This window comes from Coffea eugenioides, chromosome 2, assembly GCF_003713205.1.
Source record: "Coffea eugenioides isolate CCC68of chromosome 2, Ceug_1.0, whole genome shotgun sequence".
Lineage (NCBI taxonomy): Eukaryota > Viridiplantae > Streptophyta > Magnoliopsida > Gentianales > Rubiaceae > Coffea > Coffea eugenioides.
In genome coordinates, this window is record NC_040036.1 from 385,500 (window position 1) to 403,795 (window position 18,296).

At 37.8% G+C, this 18,296-nt stretch overlaps 2 protein-coding genes across 2 annotated transcripts; one reads left to right on the top strand and one right to left on the bottom strand.

The window, feature by feature from the left end:
• Nucleotides 1–501: 501 nt before the first annotated feature.
• Nucleotides 502–5,766, top strand: LOC113762013 (aluminum-activated malate transporter 4-like). The gene is made up of 6 exons (XM_027305243.1): nt 502–1,055; nt 1,321–1,458; nt 1,646–1,909; nt 2,025–2,161; nt 2,258–2,404; nt 4,432–5,766. The coding sequence occupies exons 1-6, from the start codon at nt 653–655 to the stop codon at nt 5,113–5,115; spliced, it is 1,773 nt and encodes a 590-aa protein (XP_027161044.1). The 5' UTR covers nt 502–652; the 3' UTR covers nt 5,116–5,766.
• Nucleotides 5,767–7,218: 1,452 nt separating this feature from the next.
• Nucleotides 7,219–17,515, bottom strand: LOC113760522 (5'-3' exoribonuclease 4-like). The gene is made up of 23 exons (XM_027303137.1): nt 17,110–17,515; nt 16,882–16,984; nt 16,609–16,685; nt 16,289–16,468; nt 16,010–16,129; nt 15,728–15,790; nt 15,500–15,616; nt 14,121–14,285; nt 13,865–13,942; nt 12,916–12,993; nt 12,614–12,658; nt 12,448–12,516; nt 12,236–12,331; nt 11,770–11,840; nt 11,388–11,516; nt 11,230–11,306; nt 11,110–11,150; nt 10,370–10,444; nt 9,980–10,137; nt 9,152–9,256; nt 8,976–9,051; nt 8,312–8,394; nt 7,219–7,780 (listed from the first exon to the last, which is right to left on the bottom strand). Exons 1-23 carry the CDS (start codon nt 17,272–17,274, stop codon nt 7,576–7,578), a joined length of 2,376 nt encoding a protein of 791 aa, XP_027158938.1. The 5' UTR covers nt 17,275–17,515; the 3' UTR covers nt 7,219–7,575.
• Nucleotides 17,516–18,296: the final 781 nt, after the last annotated feature.

Genomic DNA, 18,296 nt, shown 5'->3' on the forward strand with positions numbered 1-18,296 from the left:
ACAATAATAATAATAATAATAATAATAATAATAATAATATAGCAGTGTGTGTGTGTGTGTGTGTGTGTGTGTGTGTGTGAAGAAGAAAGTAGTAGCAGCAGCATTCCAAGTTCCAACAACTAGTATCTGTGTTAACGGACTTTCAACCACCTCAACTTCGATTGGAGACATGTGACAAAAGTGGGCCCTGAGGAGGAGGCGGGAGACTGTCGTTATCGTTAACGGACTTTCAAGACTCCCTCTCTCTAACTTAAGTGGGACCCACCACATATTATTAATTACAGAGAATTATTGAATTAATTAATAAAAATACTAGTATTAGTAGTACTGTACTGGACTGGACTGGACTGACTACAGCAGCGCTACAAATCTACAATACAACACTTGACGAGTATTAATTCATTTTTAGCTTTCCATAATAAGCAGTCGTAATTTGCTATAATCGTAATTTGAGAATCGAAGTTAACAAAAAAAAGAAGAAAAAAAGAAGAAGAAAGATGAGACGCGATAATAATGTGTGAGTTGGATGGAATGGAACCCCGAGGCTTGTTTCCGTGAACAACTCTCCAACCCAACTGCCCCTTCTCTTCTTCTCTTGATCTTCTTCGTCTTCCTTCTTTCTTTCTTTCTTTTTTTTTTTGGGTTTGATTGAATGGCTGGCAGTATTGGATCTTTAAGGCATAGCTTCGCGGAGAGAAGCAAAGAAAGATTGCTCATACCCCGCAAAGAAGAAGAAGGAGAGGACGAATATTCACAAGTGGGATCAGGGATCGTCGGAGGAGGACGACGACGAAGAGCAGGAGGAGCGTGTCTTCGGGCTTTTCATTGGCTAGCAGATGAAATTCCCAAAATCTGCAGCTATGGTAAACAAGTTTGGGTCAAAGCCTGCGAAATTGGTCGTTCCGATCCCAGAAAGATCATATTTGCACTTAAAATGGGGCTGGCTCTCTCCTTCGTCACAATTCTCATCTTCTTCAAGGAACCCCTCAGTTACATCGGACAGCATTCCATCTGGGCTATCCTCACTGTCGTTGTCGTCTTTGAATTCAGCATTGGTACCCCTCCTCCTCCTTCCTTTTCTTTTCCGCTATCCTTCTAGTGTTTGATTCCGTTGCAAACTTTATCAGTAGTCTTCTTCTGATATTATATGGAGTACTCTATATATATATATATATATAATCAAAAAAGATTGTAGCAGCAGAATCTGTAATTGGATCGTCTTTAGTAACTTGAAAATTTCGGTAATTGATACAGTGACGCTATCGTCTGCACTTGTATTTGCCCAAAGCGTTTGTTCAATATTACTTCAATCATGTGCAGGGGCCACATTAAACAAGGGATTCAATCGTGCCTTGGGGACTTTATCTGCTGGAGCATTAGCTCTGGGAATTGCTGAGTTATCTGCCTTAGCTGGCAAATTTCAAGAAGTTATAGTCGTCTTCAGCATCTTCATTGCAGGTTTCATCCTTTCCCCACTTATTGTCCGTCTGTATTACTCTTAAAAAAAAAAAAAAAAAAAAATTGCCACCATTTCCTTCAGCAGGTAATGCCAACCATCCCTACAAACAAATACTTCTTCTTTAGACGTCGTCAGTATTTTTGCTTCCTACTGCCACTTCCTTAAAATTGTCTAAATGGACTCTAGGGTTCTGTGCAAGCTACTTGAAATTGTTCCCAGCAATGAAACAGTACGAATACGGGTTCCGGGTGTTCCTGTTGACTTATTGCATCGTTCTGGTCTCTGGGACTTCACACTTTGTGCAAACTGCTGTTTCTCGATTGCTGCTCATTGCTGTCGGAGCTGGTGTTTGTCTGATTGTCAACGTATGTGTTTACCCCATTTGGGCTGGTGAGGATTTGCACAAGTTGGTGGTGAAGAATTTTAGGAATGTTGCCACTTCTTTGGAAGGTGAGGTTTTTATTGCCCTTTCCAACATTTTTTTGTCCCGCAAAACTTAAAAATTACTTGAGGTTTGTGCATTTGAGATGATATGCTTCACTTGTACCTGCAAGCCTTTCTGTAGGCTGTGTCCACGGATATCTGCAATGTGTTGAATATGAAAGGATACCATCGAAAATTCTAGTCTTCCAGGCTTCTGATGATCCGATGTACAGTGGAATCAGAGCTGCCTTAGAGTCCTCCAGCAAAGAAGAGTCTCTGGTATGCCTATTTTACAGTTACTTCTTTTTCTTTCTCTCTTTAATGATTATTTATTCAAAGGGACGATGGTTGTAACTTAAGCATTTCCTTCGGCAGTTGGCTTTTGCAGTTTGGGAACCGCCTCATGGTCCATACAGAATGTTCAACTATCCTTGGAGTGAATATGTTAAAGTTAGTGGTGCATTAAGGCATTGTGCATTTATGGTCATGGCAATGCATGGTTGTATACTTTCAGAGATACAGGTGATTCTTGTCTCTTTTCACATTTTTTTTTTGGGCTAGCTAGAGCCAGCCATGCCTGTGCTTAAGGAGATTGATGCCCTCAGACGCCTACAAGAACCTCAATCCTGCATCAACTCCTCTGTTTCACTTGCCTTCTGTTATATACTTGAAATGATACCTAAGTAACCCAGGTCCCAGTAGGCTTTGGTTTCTCTGGAGGTGTTACGGATGTAACCTTTTGTATAGTTAGATAACAAATTGAGACCTCCTTGTGACAAGATAAGGAAGTATTTGTTACAACTAAAAATCATAAGGTAGGAGAACCCTTTTAGCTAGAGTTGAAGGATGAACCAAGTCACTCGATATTCGAATCGAACTTGGCTTTGTAAGAGCTTGATTGAGTTTAGTTCGCCAACTAGTCAAGCCAAGTTTGAACAGTGTTTTATGTTCAATAAACTTTCAAATTCGGCTCGAGCTTGGTTCAATTAGTATAAAATTAGATTTTATATGTAAAAATTTTAAGCTACTCGAGCTTGACTAGAATCTGGCTATTCAAGCTTGGTTCGGCAAATAAATAAACTATTCAACAAAATTTCAAGCTTGTTAAAATAATCAAACAAGCTTGAACACTGGGGTGTTGGGCTTGATTAGGGTTGTTTACACCCCTACTTTTACCTAGAAATCATGTGATAAATTAGCCTCATGGGAACAACAAATGAAAGAAAAGGCCCCTTACAAACAATGAAACAAAAGAAGCTCTAGTACTGAATGAGATGCTTCAATTTTGGACAAGTGCCCTTAAGAAAAGGAAGGTTTTGTTTTTATTTTTTTATTAACCAGTAAAAGGAAAGGCGTGAATTTCTATTTTTCTTTCAATAGTAGAAGGCAGCTTGAAGCAATCCAAATACTCATACTGTGCTGTGTTCCTTTTTTTTTTTTTTTCAGAAAAGAAACTCTTCTTTTCTTTCTTTCCTTGTTTTCTCTGTTTTGTTAAGTTTTGTACATTCTAATAGTTGAAGGTCTTCTACTTTGATCATAATTCAAACTTTTTTCATCGTTAGTAGACAATGATGCTTTTAACTTCAAATTTACGTTACTTAATTTGGCTTTGCATAAAATAGTCTTTCTGGAGTTTTCCCGTAAACATATGTTCTTGTCTCAACATCCATTCTTTTTGTGACTCAAAAGGAGCAATTCTAATTGTCACTTGGCTCAGCATTATAGCTGCACTTAGGCTCCTTTTCTGTTTGAGGGTTTTCCAAGAAGTCTTTTGCACTAGTAGATATTGTTCTTATCTAAATAGATGGCAGATTTCTTTCAAAACGCTAGTTTTGCACTTATTCAGCAATGTCCTTGTTACCTGAACTTCTGGATAATGATTTGCTTGGATTTGATTTGCTTTCCTAGGTGCCAAGAGTGTCTTGTTTTATCTATCTTACCTTTTTAAGAAAGTTGGATGCAATGAATTTTTTTCAAGTCTCTGCTTTTACATGTAGTTTGAATTGTAATCCATAGTCATGACGTCTGATTCTATGTGCCTCTTTTAGGACTAAGCTTAAGTATAGAAGGATCAGTTCATCATAAATTTTCTGTTGTCCCTGCATCTTTTACAAGGCCTTTCAATTTGCTTAAAGGAATTAGCATGCTATTCGAGTGTCTTAAAAGCTTAGGTGGTTCAAAAATGCAAGACCTGATATGGTTTCATGGCTTTATATTATTTGTGAGCCTTCTACACAAAGGATACCTTGGTCTACTGTAGATTGGACATAATTAGAGAGAGGTCTGAAACTAACTCTAAATGCCTGAAAACTTTCTGATCACGTGATGGCAATCTGTGTGCAACTTTTAAGCCAGAACCTGATGATTATTAATCATTTTTCTACGACTCATGTACTGGTTGTTTACACAGTTTCATGCCTTTGGTTCTTGCATGCTACTTGCACACCCTTATCTGTTCATGCTCCTTTCTTTTCATGGCAATGAAAAGTATACATATCTTATTCTACTACGCCTGTGAAAGATCTTTTTTTCTTTCTTTTCTTTTTCAGGCTTCAGCAGAACTGCGACAGGCTTTCAGGAATGAGATTCAGAGGGTTGGGACTGCAGGTGCCAAAGTGTTACGGCAACTTGGAGACAAAGTAGAAAAGATGGAAAAACTAAGCCCTGGAGACCTACTTGATGAAGTGCATGAGGCTGCGGAGGAGTTACAGATGTTAATTGACCAGAAATCTTACCTACTGGTCAAAGCTGAGAGCTGGGAAAGTGGCAAACGACCAAGTAAATTTGAAGATCCAGAGCAACTACAAGAACTAAAAGACAATGAAAATAAGCCACAAGTCATAAACTCCATCAGTGAAACAAATCTCAATCTAACCTCAGCTCAGACATTGCGAAATTGGAATTCACAGAACCCAAACCCAGGCACCAATCTCTCTGCTTCTCAGTGGGGTTCCTCAGAAGATACGCTACGACAGCAGACAATGTGGCCTTCACGACTCTCAGTCCTTGGTGATACCATTCTCAATGGACGTGAAGTAAGGACACATGAAAGTGCAAGTGCATTGTCATTGGCAACATTTACTTCCTCGTTGATTGAGTTTGTTGCCAGGCTTCAAAACATCGTACACTCATTTGAGGAACTCAGTGAGAAGGCAAAGTTCAAAGAACCAGTTGATCCAACAGAAACCAAGGAGCCATTAAATTCCTGGAGAAGGCTTCTTAAATGCATCTGAGTCGTTCTTTTGGGTTGGTGCTCAAATAGAAGCGAGCAAGGGTGTGAAATTGGTTCGGCACAATGCCTAGAGTGAGCACCGCTTGCGTAAGTTTGAGAATCGTGCTGAGTGGCTTGCGCGTTTGAGTCATCAAGTACCTAAGCTTTTTCCCCACAATGGTTGATCAAGGTGCAACTGGGTGGAAACTAAGCAGACGCTTTGCTTTATTTGTTTTGCAGAACGAAGGGGATTGCTGAATTTCCAGATCAGGTTGCTTGTTAAGCACAAGATCTGTCTAAGCGGTCTGAGGAGGAAATTGGGGTGGTGATTAGTTGAGATCCAAATAGATTGGGGAACAGAAAAGTGTTGCAACCCTCTGATTGGAGGCCTTACGGAAGATAGCGTGCAAGAATTATACTACCATAGTAATCATAAATCACATCTGCGATTACTTTAGTTTAAAAAGAAGCTTGTAGATTTTGCAACATAATAGTTTCTTTTTACTTGTTCTTACACCCTACTAGCCTTCTACTGGTACATGATTTTGCGGCGGTTATGTTGCGAAATTGGGTACACACCACACAACGCCGCCGCAACCGCAAGCCCACAAACAGGACTGTCTTCTTGTTATAGCATCATCAATGTCAAAATGAGTGCAGTTTATCTACAAAATCTAATAGATAGCTACTAAGCAAATACACAGTATCTTGAGAGAAATGACTCCCGCTAGTAACCAACAATCTGTTTGTGGACGGCAAAAGGGAAGAATAGAATACGACCGAATGGAGCAAAAAGAAAGAGCAAGTAGGAGAGCAAGCGAAGCGGCAGAAGCATGTCGCTTGGGGAAAACTAAATGCGACAACACTGCTGGGGCATTAGCTAGCCGCCGGTGACTGGGAAAGTGATGATGACGGCTGGAGTTTTTTCATTCCCTTTCACTCCTCCGAAAGTACGTCATCAAAACCTTCAACTGCCCAACTCCTCCTGCTGATAGGCTATGCCTCTGCCCCACTCAAAAGAGTTGCTCCGCCCCAAAATTCACCGGTTCTCAGAGTTATTGCTACCAAATTAGGATTCGATGTTCCCCTAATACTATTACTACTAATATAGCCAAGGAGCGTCAGCAGAAGATGATGATAACCTTTCCCTTCGTTATTGCTTCCATCATTGTCTCATATCTGTCGCCTAGTCTCTCTATATGTTTTCTTGCTTGTGCTGCACAAAATTGGCACATTTAAGACTGAAAGAATGCTATTATTATTGTTATTTTGTTTTTTGGGTTCAAGAATAAGCAGCAGCAGAGACGAGGGTTCTGGAACAAATGGAAGGTTAAAATACATCAGCAGCAGAGACGAGGGTTCCAAAATCTTCTACGCAGACCCATCGTTTATTCAAATACTCTTGTTTGGATTGCCGGTTCCATCGAAAAATTACATCGTTTTTCGTGATCACATTTCTCTATTATCTTTTTCTTTCACATACATCAAATTGCTACAGTAATTTTCCATAAAAAATGTAATCCAAACACAAACACAAACAACGAACCCATCATCATAATATCTGAGAATGGAAAGGACTTGTAGTATTGGACTTCTTGTACTCCACTTGCTAAAATTAGGAGAATTCGGCAGTTATGAGCGCAAAGTACTGAAAACAGGTTGATAGGGAAAGTACTAAAAAAATTAGTGAGGGGAAATATAATAATTAATTTGGATTGATAGAGAAATGGTGAGTAATTACTGCATACAAGTACGGAAACTTGGACTGAGATTGGAGGAAGCCATCCCAAAGAGCCTAGGTCTAGACAAGGAGTGCATCAAGGTGTTGGGGTACACTCCTTGTCTAGACCTAGGCCCTCTGCGATGACCCCAACGGACAACCCTAACACCTTCTTGATACACTCCTTGTTTAGACCCAGGCTCTTTGCGATGGCTTCCTCCAATCTCAACCCAAGTTCCCGTACTTGTATGCAGTAATTACTCACAATTTCCCTATCAACCCAAATTAATTATTATATTTCCCCTCACTAATTTTTTTAGTACTTTGCCAAATTTGGGTTCTGAAAACAGATGTAGTACTCAACTCAACTCGCAGCCTTGCATGAACAAATAAACGAATGTGGTATGAGTAGCATCAGGGACTGGCTTACACCCCAACTAAAGCCTTTGCTGAACTAATCTTTACTAACAGCATATGCAGAAAAAGGAGAAATTCAAATTACCGAAGAAGAACAAGAAGATGGAGCTGCATCCCTCACACGTTAGAAAGGAGGAAATACTCGATACTGACGACATGATACAACAATCCCACCCACGAGAGTAATCCATTTTTGAACTCAGTCCAATAAATGCTCCTTTCTGGCCAACCCATCCCAAAGCTCAAAGCCCATTCTGGCAGATCTGAGCTCTTGTAAAAAATTAGGATAACAGGCCCCTTCTTGAGACTCTAAGCTGACTCTAGGCTTCAAGTATAGCTGCAGCACTAGGCTTTATTGACTTTTCTCCTTTTACCTCCATTCTTTATCTTCCGGTTCTTCATTTTGTCATGAGACCAATTCCGTTTGGCCTTGCTGACTTTACCATGGTCTCCATCCGCATCATGCAGCTTTGTTACACAGTTCTGTGATACAAGCTGACGAGCCATCTTCGCAAGGCAAGGCCCTGAGACCGCCCTTGGGGGAATGCACCTTCAAAGGGGAAAAAATAATTTGACAATTGGATAAAGATGTAAAACGAACACAATCACGCATCTAATAAAAGTCCCGGATGTTTGCTACTCCTCTAGGCAGTAATATTACAGCAATAAGATGAACATCTACGTAGCTCATTTTATTTGTTTATCGTAGCATACCAAAAAAGACAGTGCTAATCAGTAATTGTACCCCGTCTATCTAATTTCTCACGGTGAATGTATATCCCAACTTCTCTTCAACCTCCCCAACTCCAGTTTATGGTTCTTTTTTTTTTTCGGGGGAAGAGTCTTCAAATTTTTATATGCTATATGAAGTACAAATTCCATGAATGGACAAATCGGCATCATAACTGAACGATTTCTTGCTGAAATGACTATATACACTTTAAATAAACATTCTTGTGTGAGAGTGGGAGGGAGAGAGAGAGAGACTGGGGGAGCCTTTTTTTTTTTTTGATTTTTTTTTGTGGGGGGGGGGGGGGAGTGGAGGAGAGTTTGGGAATTAGAGATGTAGCTGCAGTCTCACCTTTGAGAAAACCTGTGTCGAACAATTGATGTCTTCTCATGCCACAGGATAGGAGGAGGCTGGATATCATGCTCGCTCACAGACTGATTCAAGTATAACTCGCGTGTTAAGCAAGCCAAAATCTTAAGAAACAGCATATAATTAAAGATGAAGATACAAAATTTATAGTAGTAAAAAAATGTTATCTTCCGATGGTATGCAATCTGCTTGATGCGCTTTTCATAGAAAGAGAAGTAATACCTTTGATAGTTTGTTATTTCGTGTCAGAAATTCTCATATATGATAACAATTAACTGAAGTCTGCCATAGCCAATTCAACACTCACTGGTGGTTTTCTCTCTTGAATCATGAATTTTTGTACAGATTCATGAAAGCAGTCTTATAGGGAAGAACTCACCAAGCAATAAAAATTTACCATACAGAACTACCTTCTTTATCTGATTAAGTCATTCACATGCACAGGCAAACCAGTAGGGTCACAAACAAATGATAACACAATTTTGATAGTTGAACCTGTAAGCTATGCTAGAGAATGAAATAAAAGCTTTTATTGTTTCATTATAATGCAGGTTCAACAGTATGAAGTAAGATTTAGATTTGGCAACTACTAAGCAAGTAAAATGTAAAGCACAGAGGCTTACTGCCATAAAAGCGCGTTTCATACCTTCCCAAGCCTTATCACTCCTTTAGGGATTTTTGCTATGTGAGGATGAAATGATGGGGGTTTGTAGAAGACAGACCTGGGAAAAGGGAAAAAGGTGCCCAACATGAGATATCTACATAGTAATGCTGATTGCTGAACTCTACTTTTCTGATTACCATATTCAAAAGTTTACATACACGACTTCATTATTTGTTATCAGCTCCGTGTTGTCAAGTGGTGAATAGATGGCTACAGGTTGTATAGGCGTATCAGAGATGTACGTGTATCCATTCATTCCGTCACTGCACAAAAATATCAGTTACTAAAGTGAAATGAAGTATCTTTATGATTGTGGGCATTCATATGCAGAACATGAATGATCTGCAGATATTGTCCCAGGATAGAAGATAAGAATTTAAATGATAAAACAACATGTGCATGATTTATAAAAAAATCTAGACATTTTAAACCCTTGGGAAAGTTTGACAAAACATTTATGTTGTCATCCACCTGGCTTCCAGAATCCAGAAAATATTTCAGACAAGATAAAGGTGCCAATTGACAAGAAAGCAAGTACACAGCAAAATATTGATGTGAAAACATTAGAAAAGTGTTAAAAATTAAAAGAATTGGGGAAGATGTTCATAATCAAGTTACTAGCACTAGGTAGGTGCATATCAAATTTAAAATTTCTGAACTGGTTAAATGGCTTCTGATGAAGCAATAGAACATGTCGGCCTATCAACCCAGAATATATACTTGCAATGCCATATGGAGTATTTAATCCTGTGCCTTGCTTTCTAAGATTCTTCCAGTATCAGCATCATCCACAGAAAATCTGGTGCCACAGGGAAAAGTCATAGTGCTGAAGCATAAAGCTATTAAGGGTAATCTAACTACATTTGAGGCAGTCCCTAATCTGAGGATAACTTCCTCCGTCCCACATTGAAAAAGAGAAACACGCACACACAAAATAATTGTAGTTATTGGTTTCATCAGTAAGCTGTTCGCTGATGATTTTTTACCTGAATTCGGGGTTAATTTTTCTTTTCACTTTAGCCTTGGGCAATTTTGGGTTATATTTGTTGCGCTTGCAGAAGGAAAAGATCTTAGCAGCCAAAGGATGCGATGTGTGAACAAATAGTAGATCAAGACCCAAACTGTTTCTTCGTTTTTCTTCATCCTAGATCAGAAAAATATTATTCAGCATTTTTAGAGAACATACAGGTAACTGAGAATGCTCAAACATATTCATATGCAGAATAACACAGAAAAAATTACATCACATAACAATGCAATCACCGCTTTGTATGGGTGAAAATGTTTTAATCAACAATAATGCTGCCTTTCTGTCAACGCAACTTCGTACTGGTTACAACACTACTTGTATACAGTATATACAGATCAGAACTTACTGTCAAAGTATGTTCAGCTTTTTCAATCTCTGCGAGAAGGCATAACTCGTTGATGAATGGTAATTTACACACCGCCTGCCAAATCATGAGGACAACTAAGTAAAATCAAGCTGCCCTACAAAATTGTTCAATTAGAGAAGATCTGTGTACAGCTGTTCATAAGGTTTATTCAGGCGCATTTTACACATTCAACTGCACAGGTCTCAGTCCCATAAAAATCAGCTATTCTGAAACTGTAAATTCAATTTTAGGGTCTCATGCAATGCTATCTTCTCTTTCTTTCCCTTTACTTTTGCTCCCACTTAGAGGTGAGATGAAGGCTAAATGACATTCAGGATTAACATCACCTTTTAGATCCTAATGGACGGGCTAGTAAGAAGCAAACTAGAATCCAAAGGTTAAATAATGAAAACTCAAACACAGTTTTGACTATTATAAGCAGATAACAACTCGCACCACAATTTACAGGTATCAAATTAAGCGCACGACCAGAATACATCAAGTACAGTTCTATACATGACAATGAAATATGCTCCTTATTAACCCGAACATGAACCTAAGGATAGCATACAATTCGTAGTATAACAACATATCAGCAAATATTTTATGCAAAGGCACAGAAAGATAAAAGACCTACATTAAGCCATTGATCAATTCCAGAATAACACCTGTTCAGCATGAAAGTAAAATAGCTAAGAAATTTTCATAATTTAGAAGTAAAGCAATTTACTAAACCATACCTGCCAAGCATGTCTTTTTCCGTTAATGTCAAGTTCAAAATCTGCGAGACATAACCTCCAATCAGTTTAGCACAAGGAACAGTAATCATGCGAAAAAGATTTATGGTACAATCACCGTACCCCTTGGGTAGAAGTCCAAAATAGGAGATGATGGATCTGTCATTAACTTTCTGTAAAAGAATGGGAGTGCCTGCGCACTAAATGTTCAAGAAGTCAAATGCTAAATCTGAAAGGTTATTAGTCCATGTACACATGAGACAATAAGTTAGGTTCTAAACCTTGCAGCAGGGAGAACTGCCATTAACTGATCAAAAGGCTTAAACGGTTTACCAAGATTGAACTTTATTTCGAGCTGGTGAAGACCATGGAAATCTGATGCAAATGGAGCATAGTGATAAGGATAAAACCTGCAAATTGGAACTAAATTATGTTTCTAAGTTACACAAAATTTTCAGAAAAATACACCTTCTAAAATACAATTCAGCGCAACAAAGTTTGTCAGAACAATGTAAGAACATCATATATTGAAAATAAAGATCATAAACAATGCCTCAAATTCAGTTTCTGCAATCAGGGTTCTCTGGATCCTATTTTGTATGAATTACTTTAATATTATTATGTTCTTTAATGACTCAGCTACTAGTCAAATTCAGTACAAACCATTGCCAAGAGCAAACTCCTTGGTAGTAATAATGCATGACCCAAGAAATTCCTTCGACATATTTGAAGACCTACATCAAATAGAGCTCAATAAGAAACATTTGAAAGAGCAAAGAAATAAAATAGAAAGATTAACTAGAGGTCCAAAAATAACTAGGATTACTGTGACACGAGCTTGAGGTAAATAAAGATAAATCTATAGTGAAAATATAAATCAAGAGAGAGACAATATCCCTCACCAAGTTATAGCTGATTGCAAAGAGAAAAAGAAATAGAGGAGTAGAAAACAAGAAGAATTCACATACAAAGTCAATTAGAAAAAGAAAACGCATGCAAGTGAGAGTCATCAAGAGAACCTAAGAAATAGAATCAACAGCAAATAGCATAAAACGTGCAATTAAGGGGCAGAGCAAAGTTTGAAAGCCATAGACCTAATGGTATTGGCACGGCAGCAATATCTCCTTACCGCATGCCTTTGTATTTTTCCATACTCTTCATCATTTTGAACCTCAAATTTTTCAATATAATATCTTTCCTTCCATCCCTCTTCTCCTAATTTGACCTGCAAAACAAATATCCATTAGGAGTTTTGCAGAGAAAAACAGTTGAGACTTGGTCTACATAATTACAGCCAAATATAAGATGGGAAGAATAAGAAACACATGGAAGAGGAGCAACCTTGTCAACTGCAAATCTGGTTTCGGTACAAAAATGGTCTGTTGTACTCTGAACTTCCATGGCTCTAGACTGATGAAGAAACCAGCATAAGAGGGTACAATTACGATCAAACAACGCAAAGACTAGTAAATTTCAGTCGAAACTTCAAACTGAATGTGATACTCACTTTAACTGAACAACGTTTCAAGTTTATATCCCATGCTTTTTGTGCCTGGCAAAAGAAAATTACAACATGATTATATGTAGATCACACAATAGACAATACAAAGCAAGTAGAATATTCATGTGCAAGCCAATGAAACAGCAAATAGATATGATTTTCACCTTTAACCAACATTAAAATGAAATCAAGTCACAATAGAGAAAAATAAAAGTCACCTGATACTATCCAGCATGAAATATTAACCAACCAAAAAGAACATGTCCTAAAACTTAAGAAGCCTGATAAAACTAAGTAACAAATGTTACCTGTGCACGTTTCCTGAATATGGCATTCTCATGTGCTCCAACTGCTTTTACAAAATGCTCCACCCGCTCCAAATCAACCTATGCAATCCAATATACAGGTTACTGAAGCAAAGAACAAAGGTCTTGAAAAACGATCATAGCACAATATATTGGGAGTGCAGAGTTGCGGCTGCGGCTAGCATAATGAGTAGAGATTGCACTTGAAGTGAAGGAGCTAAAAAGGGGGGAAGACTACAGGGCTTCATAAAATCAAATCAGTAAAATTTGACAACAAAGAATAAGAATAGCTTGACAGAATCAATCTTTATGAGAGCTGAAAAATGCTAGTCACATATCACAGTAGTCAATGCATAAGTATGAGACAAGTCGATTCAAACAGCAAGCAAAGGACCAAGTATATAAAACGAAAATGAAATTACTGTTTGACTAGCAGAGAGCAAGAAACCAATAAAGAGAGGAATAAAACGGTAAGAAATTCCAGATCAAAAACTTTAAGATCTTTCTGAAATAAAAGCACAAAAAAAATTTTGCATTTATCAAAGGAGGGCAGAGTTTAACAGGAGATGAAAAATAATGCATGGAAAAGTGTTTTGTATTTTAAATGCCAGGAATACGATCCTCATTCATTTCTCAGTACATAAAAGATAGAAAACAAAATCAACTGCAGTTTTGTTGAAACTGTCAACGAACAAAGGAAGTTGAAATATAGCTTTTGATCCAGCTGCAAGAATTATGCACTTGAACTCTGAACAGGTTGAGCCCAGAAAGCAGGAAAACCTTGTTCCTCTCAATCTCATGCAAACATGAGCTGTCAAGGTTAAGCATAATAATAAATTGGCTTGAAAACTAACATATCCAATGGTTAACTAAACCATTAGGCATCATGAATAAAATTGACTGAAGCTCCTATAAATGAATGAAATGCAGCAGAATAAACTTTTAAGACTACCTCACAAGAATTAGTAAGATAACCACCCATTTGAGTGAACTCTTTCTTGTACACCAACATGAGCAAATCAATTGCCCCCTAAAAGAAATAGAACACGCCATGGATTAGTGATACTTCAAAAGAAAAGGGACTGAATATTTAGCATGCCCGATTAATCTTAAATTGAAAAACATTGTGAACCCGTTGCCTCAAAATTTTTGTTTCACACACAACCCAATATTGCAATTTGCCACGTGGACTGAATGCATATACCAACCTCTGATATTTCCAGCGATGGCACATGTGGTAAAAAATCATTACCAACAAACAGACACATGAATACAAAATCATCTATGAGTCGGTCCAGGTCAACTTTCACTGTTGCATCCGGTATTTGCAACTCATGTGCTAAGTAGTCCCTGAGTACCCAAATGTGGAGAAACTGAAAAAGAAGAACCAGTAGTTACAAAATCATTTGCTACATTATCTCTGATCACTACTATGTTCAAAGATAGAAACACAACAATCAGGTTACAGATTTCAATTTTGCACCATTTCATCTGCCAGTGAACCAACAGCAAAAAAATAGATGCTTTGTCAAGAAGAAATGGATGAAGACACATGGATAGAAGAAGGAAACAAAGTGCTGAAAGTTCCAAATTATCAGAAACAAATTTGTTGGGTGGAAGATGTTAATGTATGATCAACTTGTACATCTTACATCAGATTCACAAAGATTCTAACACTCTTGAAGAGAGACCCGTACTATGTGATTGCAAAAATAAATATCCAACAAGGAGAAGGAAATAATTAGTGAATGTGTTCAATCAATAGGCATCTATTGGCATAATTATCAGTAGTGAGAGTCAAGTGAAGCATAGCCCCAGCCAAAGCACAAAATGCATAGAGAAATCGTACACCCAACATAGAGCTGACAATGATAAAAATATAGTAAAGAATGGCATGGCATTACACACATACACTACTACGTAAGTGACTTGTCAAAGGCAACAACTTATTCTAACAACTTACTGTAACAAGTGCCATCCTAAAGTTGAGAAGAAATTGCAAAAACAGTTGAAAAAAAAATCATGCATTAATTTAACAACCAAGGTTGTAAGATCGAATCAATGATGCTTTTTAAAGAAATATCCTTGCATCAACTGCAGATCTTATCTTTTTACTCCTAAATTTCTTAGTATGGCAATTCAATCAAAGAGCATATAAACCATTAAGTGTGTAAAAGAAGGAACCTAACCTAGAACAAAAACATTACATGATGCACAGTGCAACAATTTGCACTAACTTTTCTCTAATCCAACAATTACCTTAGTTTCATACAGGAACCGTGAAATAAAGTGTAATTGCAATGAAGGATTTCAGTAATTCCATTTAAATGATAATCAACCTACAAGTGCCAGGTCTCTTACAACCATAATTGATGAAATTCTTCATTGCCAGAGCCTCTTTTAATTTGTATAAGATGGTACAATTACTACCATCATGAAAATAGTATCAGTACCTTAATAAAGTTTTTGCTGATCACTTCACTCAAGATAACGTTGCTAAACTCATGCACCAAATATAAAACCAAATTCTACAGAGGCCATCAACCAAAATCATGTCATGACAGTGAATGGGTAATATGACTGTTACCTGAAATCTTTGTCTTGATATAAAGGCTTCAAAATCCCTAAGATATCCTTCCCCTTGCATTGGCTTCACCATTTCTTGTCTTTGGTTTTTGTCCTTAGGCAGAGCTTTGCGGACATCCTACACCGTGCATAAAAATAATGAACTCATTATAACTTCCAGACAACTATAAACCACCAGCCAAGACTTAATTAAAGAAGAGGGATCAAATACAATCCCCTAAACTTATACCTCTCTCAAAATAGAAAAATGGATTTCATGTGCAGCCAATGCAAGCATTATCAGGTCTGCATCCTAAAGAAATTAGAAGAAAAGTAGGCACATTTAGATCAAGTCACCTCCAATAAATCCATCACAATGCATAAAGGTTTCTGGAAGGTTTTCATAGCAAAATTTAGAGTGTTTACCAACTTTTGTCTAATTTTTTTACATCGATAGGCAAAAGACAGGAAAGTACATAAACCTAACATCAAAAACAGAGAAGAAAAAAAAATCTAATGAGAAGATTTTTACCAATCCATACAAACAATGTCGTGTATTTGGATCAAATCCTGGCAAATTTCTTTGCAAACGGATGTAAGACATAATCTTGTGTTCCCCTTCACCAGGCACACTAGCATCAGACAGAATAACCTAAAAAAGATCAGCATAGTCATATGGTATTACATTTGTGGAGGGGGAGGGATGTGTATGTGTGCGTGAGAGAGAGAGAGAGAGAGAGAGTCTGTGTGTTTTTAGACCGGTCCAAAAGGAACAACAAATCAAAGTCCTAGAAATTGAACCGAAAAATGCCTTGATTCCTCGCCAACCGGAGACGGAGTTCATCTTCAAGTGTACATAATATCGAAGTGCAGATGACAAGAGTTGCATGAATTCAGTTCCAGGAGTAATTATATTAGAATCCAGCTTTTTATTTCCAAAATCCTCTCCTTCTGGCACATGGACCCCTTTCAATGTCTCTGTTTTAGATGCCTGATCATAATCAAATTCCAGCCTATTAGTTATGTTGGAAACAGAATAAAAGTACAGGGGCAAAACAAAAGACGAAATGGTGGAATGATAACATCTGCAGAAGCCCCGCTACCCAAAAAAAAATAAAATAAAATACAGACTTCATCTGCCGCATCTTTAGCAGCTCTGAACCGTCTTGCCCGCTGTTGATTCATCTTGGCACGCGGTGCCACACCATCTGAGAGATTAACGTTGGGAATGTTTGAGTGAGACTAACAATCCAAGTGGCGTCCTAATGAAGCACTTAGAAAAGAGTTGTAAACTCAAACTCCACCTAGTAGTAAACGAAACAGTAAATGCAGACAAAAGAAAGAAATATAAAGCTGGAGATGTTGATTTCAGCATAAGTTAGCAATAGACGGGAATGGACGTACCAATTGCCATGTAAAAAAGTTTGCGCGGCCTAATCATGGAGAATAATCTGTCAATGTACTTGAATACCGCCTTAAATACTTGGTCATAAGTCTCCGGAGCAGGCTGTGAAGGAAGTTCACGAATACCGCATCATTTATTACGAAACAAAGCCGTTCAACAAAAACTAGAGAAGCAGTTCATTTGTAAGAAAAATATCGAGCAGTAATTTTGTCTGGTCTTTATGATACCAATCCATCGGGATGAAAGCAGGGATGGATGATTCCATTCATGTCCAGATAGAGGTTATCGAACTCGAGGCCGTTAGGGTTTGGAGCGGTGGTATCAATTGGAACGTCGACAACTGAGCGCGGGTATCGTTCTGCTAGCCACCGATAGAATGCCGGTATTCCCATAGTCTACTTCACTGTTATATGCTCCCAACCTCACTTAGTCCCTCAGTCACTACTCCCTCCCGAACCGACTTGACTTGCCGTCTACTGACTGCTGAAAAAGGCGGAGGAGAGTAGGCAGCGTAACTGCTGGGGGATTTTACTTCTTTTTTTTTCCTTTTAAATTTCCGGGATTTAGGGTTTTCAAGATTCTCAGAAAGTTTCTGGGGCCGGTTTTCGTCCCTGCTCCTTCTCTGATAGATGACGAGCCCGGGGGCTGAACTTGTCCTGCGTTAACGGTACTACCATCAAAACGTAGATTAATTTTATGGTGTATTTTTCTATTGTTAGATGCGAGCTTTTTCGGAGCTTGATTGTCCGGTGCATACACTTCCCACCGAAAAAATTAAATTGAGATGAGTAATGATAATAATACATACATTAATAATAATATGTATATGTATATTATTATTATTATATAAAAAGTTAATCGATATATTAAATGTTGTTCGATCTGTTAATTGAGATTCCAGAAGAAGTCCGCGGCCAAAATTACCATTATCTGCACCTTAGTGTCACGTACCTTTCAACCACAAGATTCTGAAAAGCCTCGATTTGTAAATCTTACGAGTGGAATAACTGTTTATCATAAAATTACTGCTATCACCACTACTTTCATCACATTATATATTATTCCACGGCTAATTTCTCTACATTGAATGAAATTTACACACTACTACTACTACATTTCATCTCATTGTATTACTCTACTGCTAATTTCTTTACATTGAATAAAATTTACATATGGTATAAATAATGGTTATGAATTGGCATATTACTACATTTGGAAGAAAAGCAATTTTATCGGATAGTAAGCAGGTCAGAACTGCTTTAATGGTATTAATAGGCAATATGATTCCAAAAAGGTATTGGGCACCGCACGTATGTCACATAGCATGTCACGTGATGAATCATTCTATCATCACAATGAGTGACATTATTAGGTGATTTTTGATTGATATTAACTCGTTGTCGCGTTACTTTCA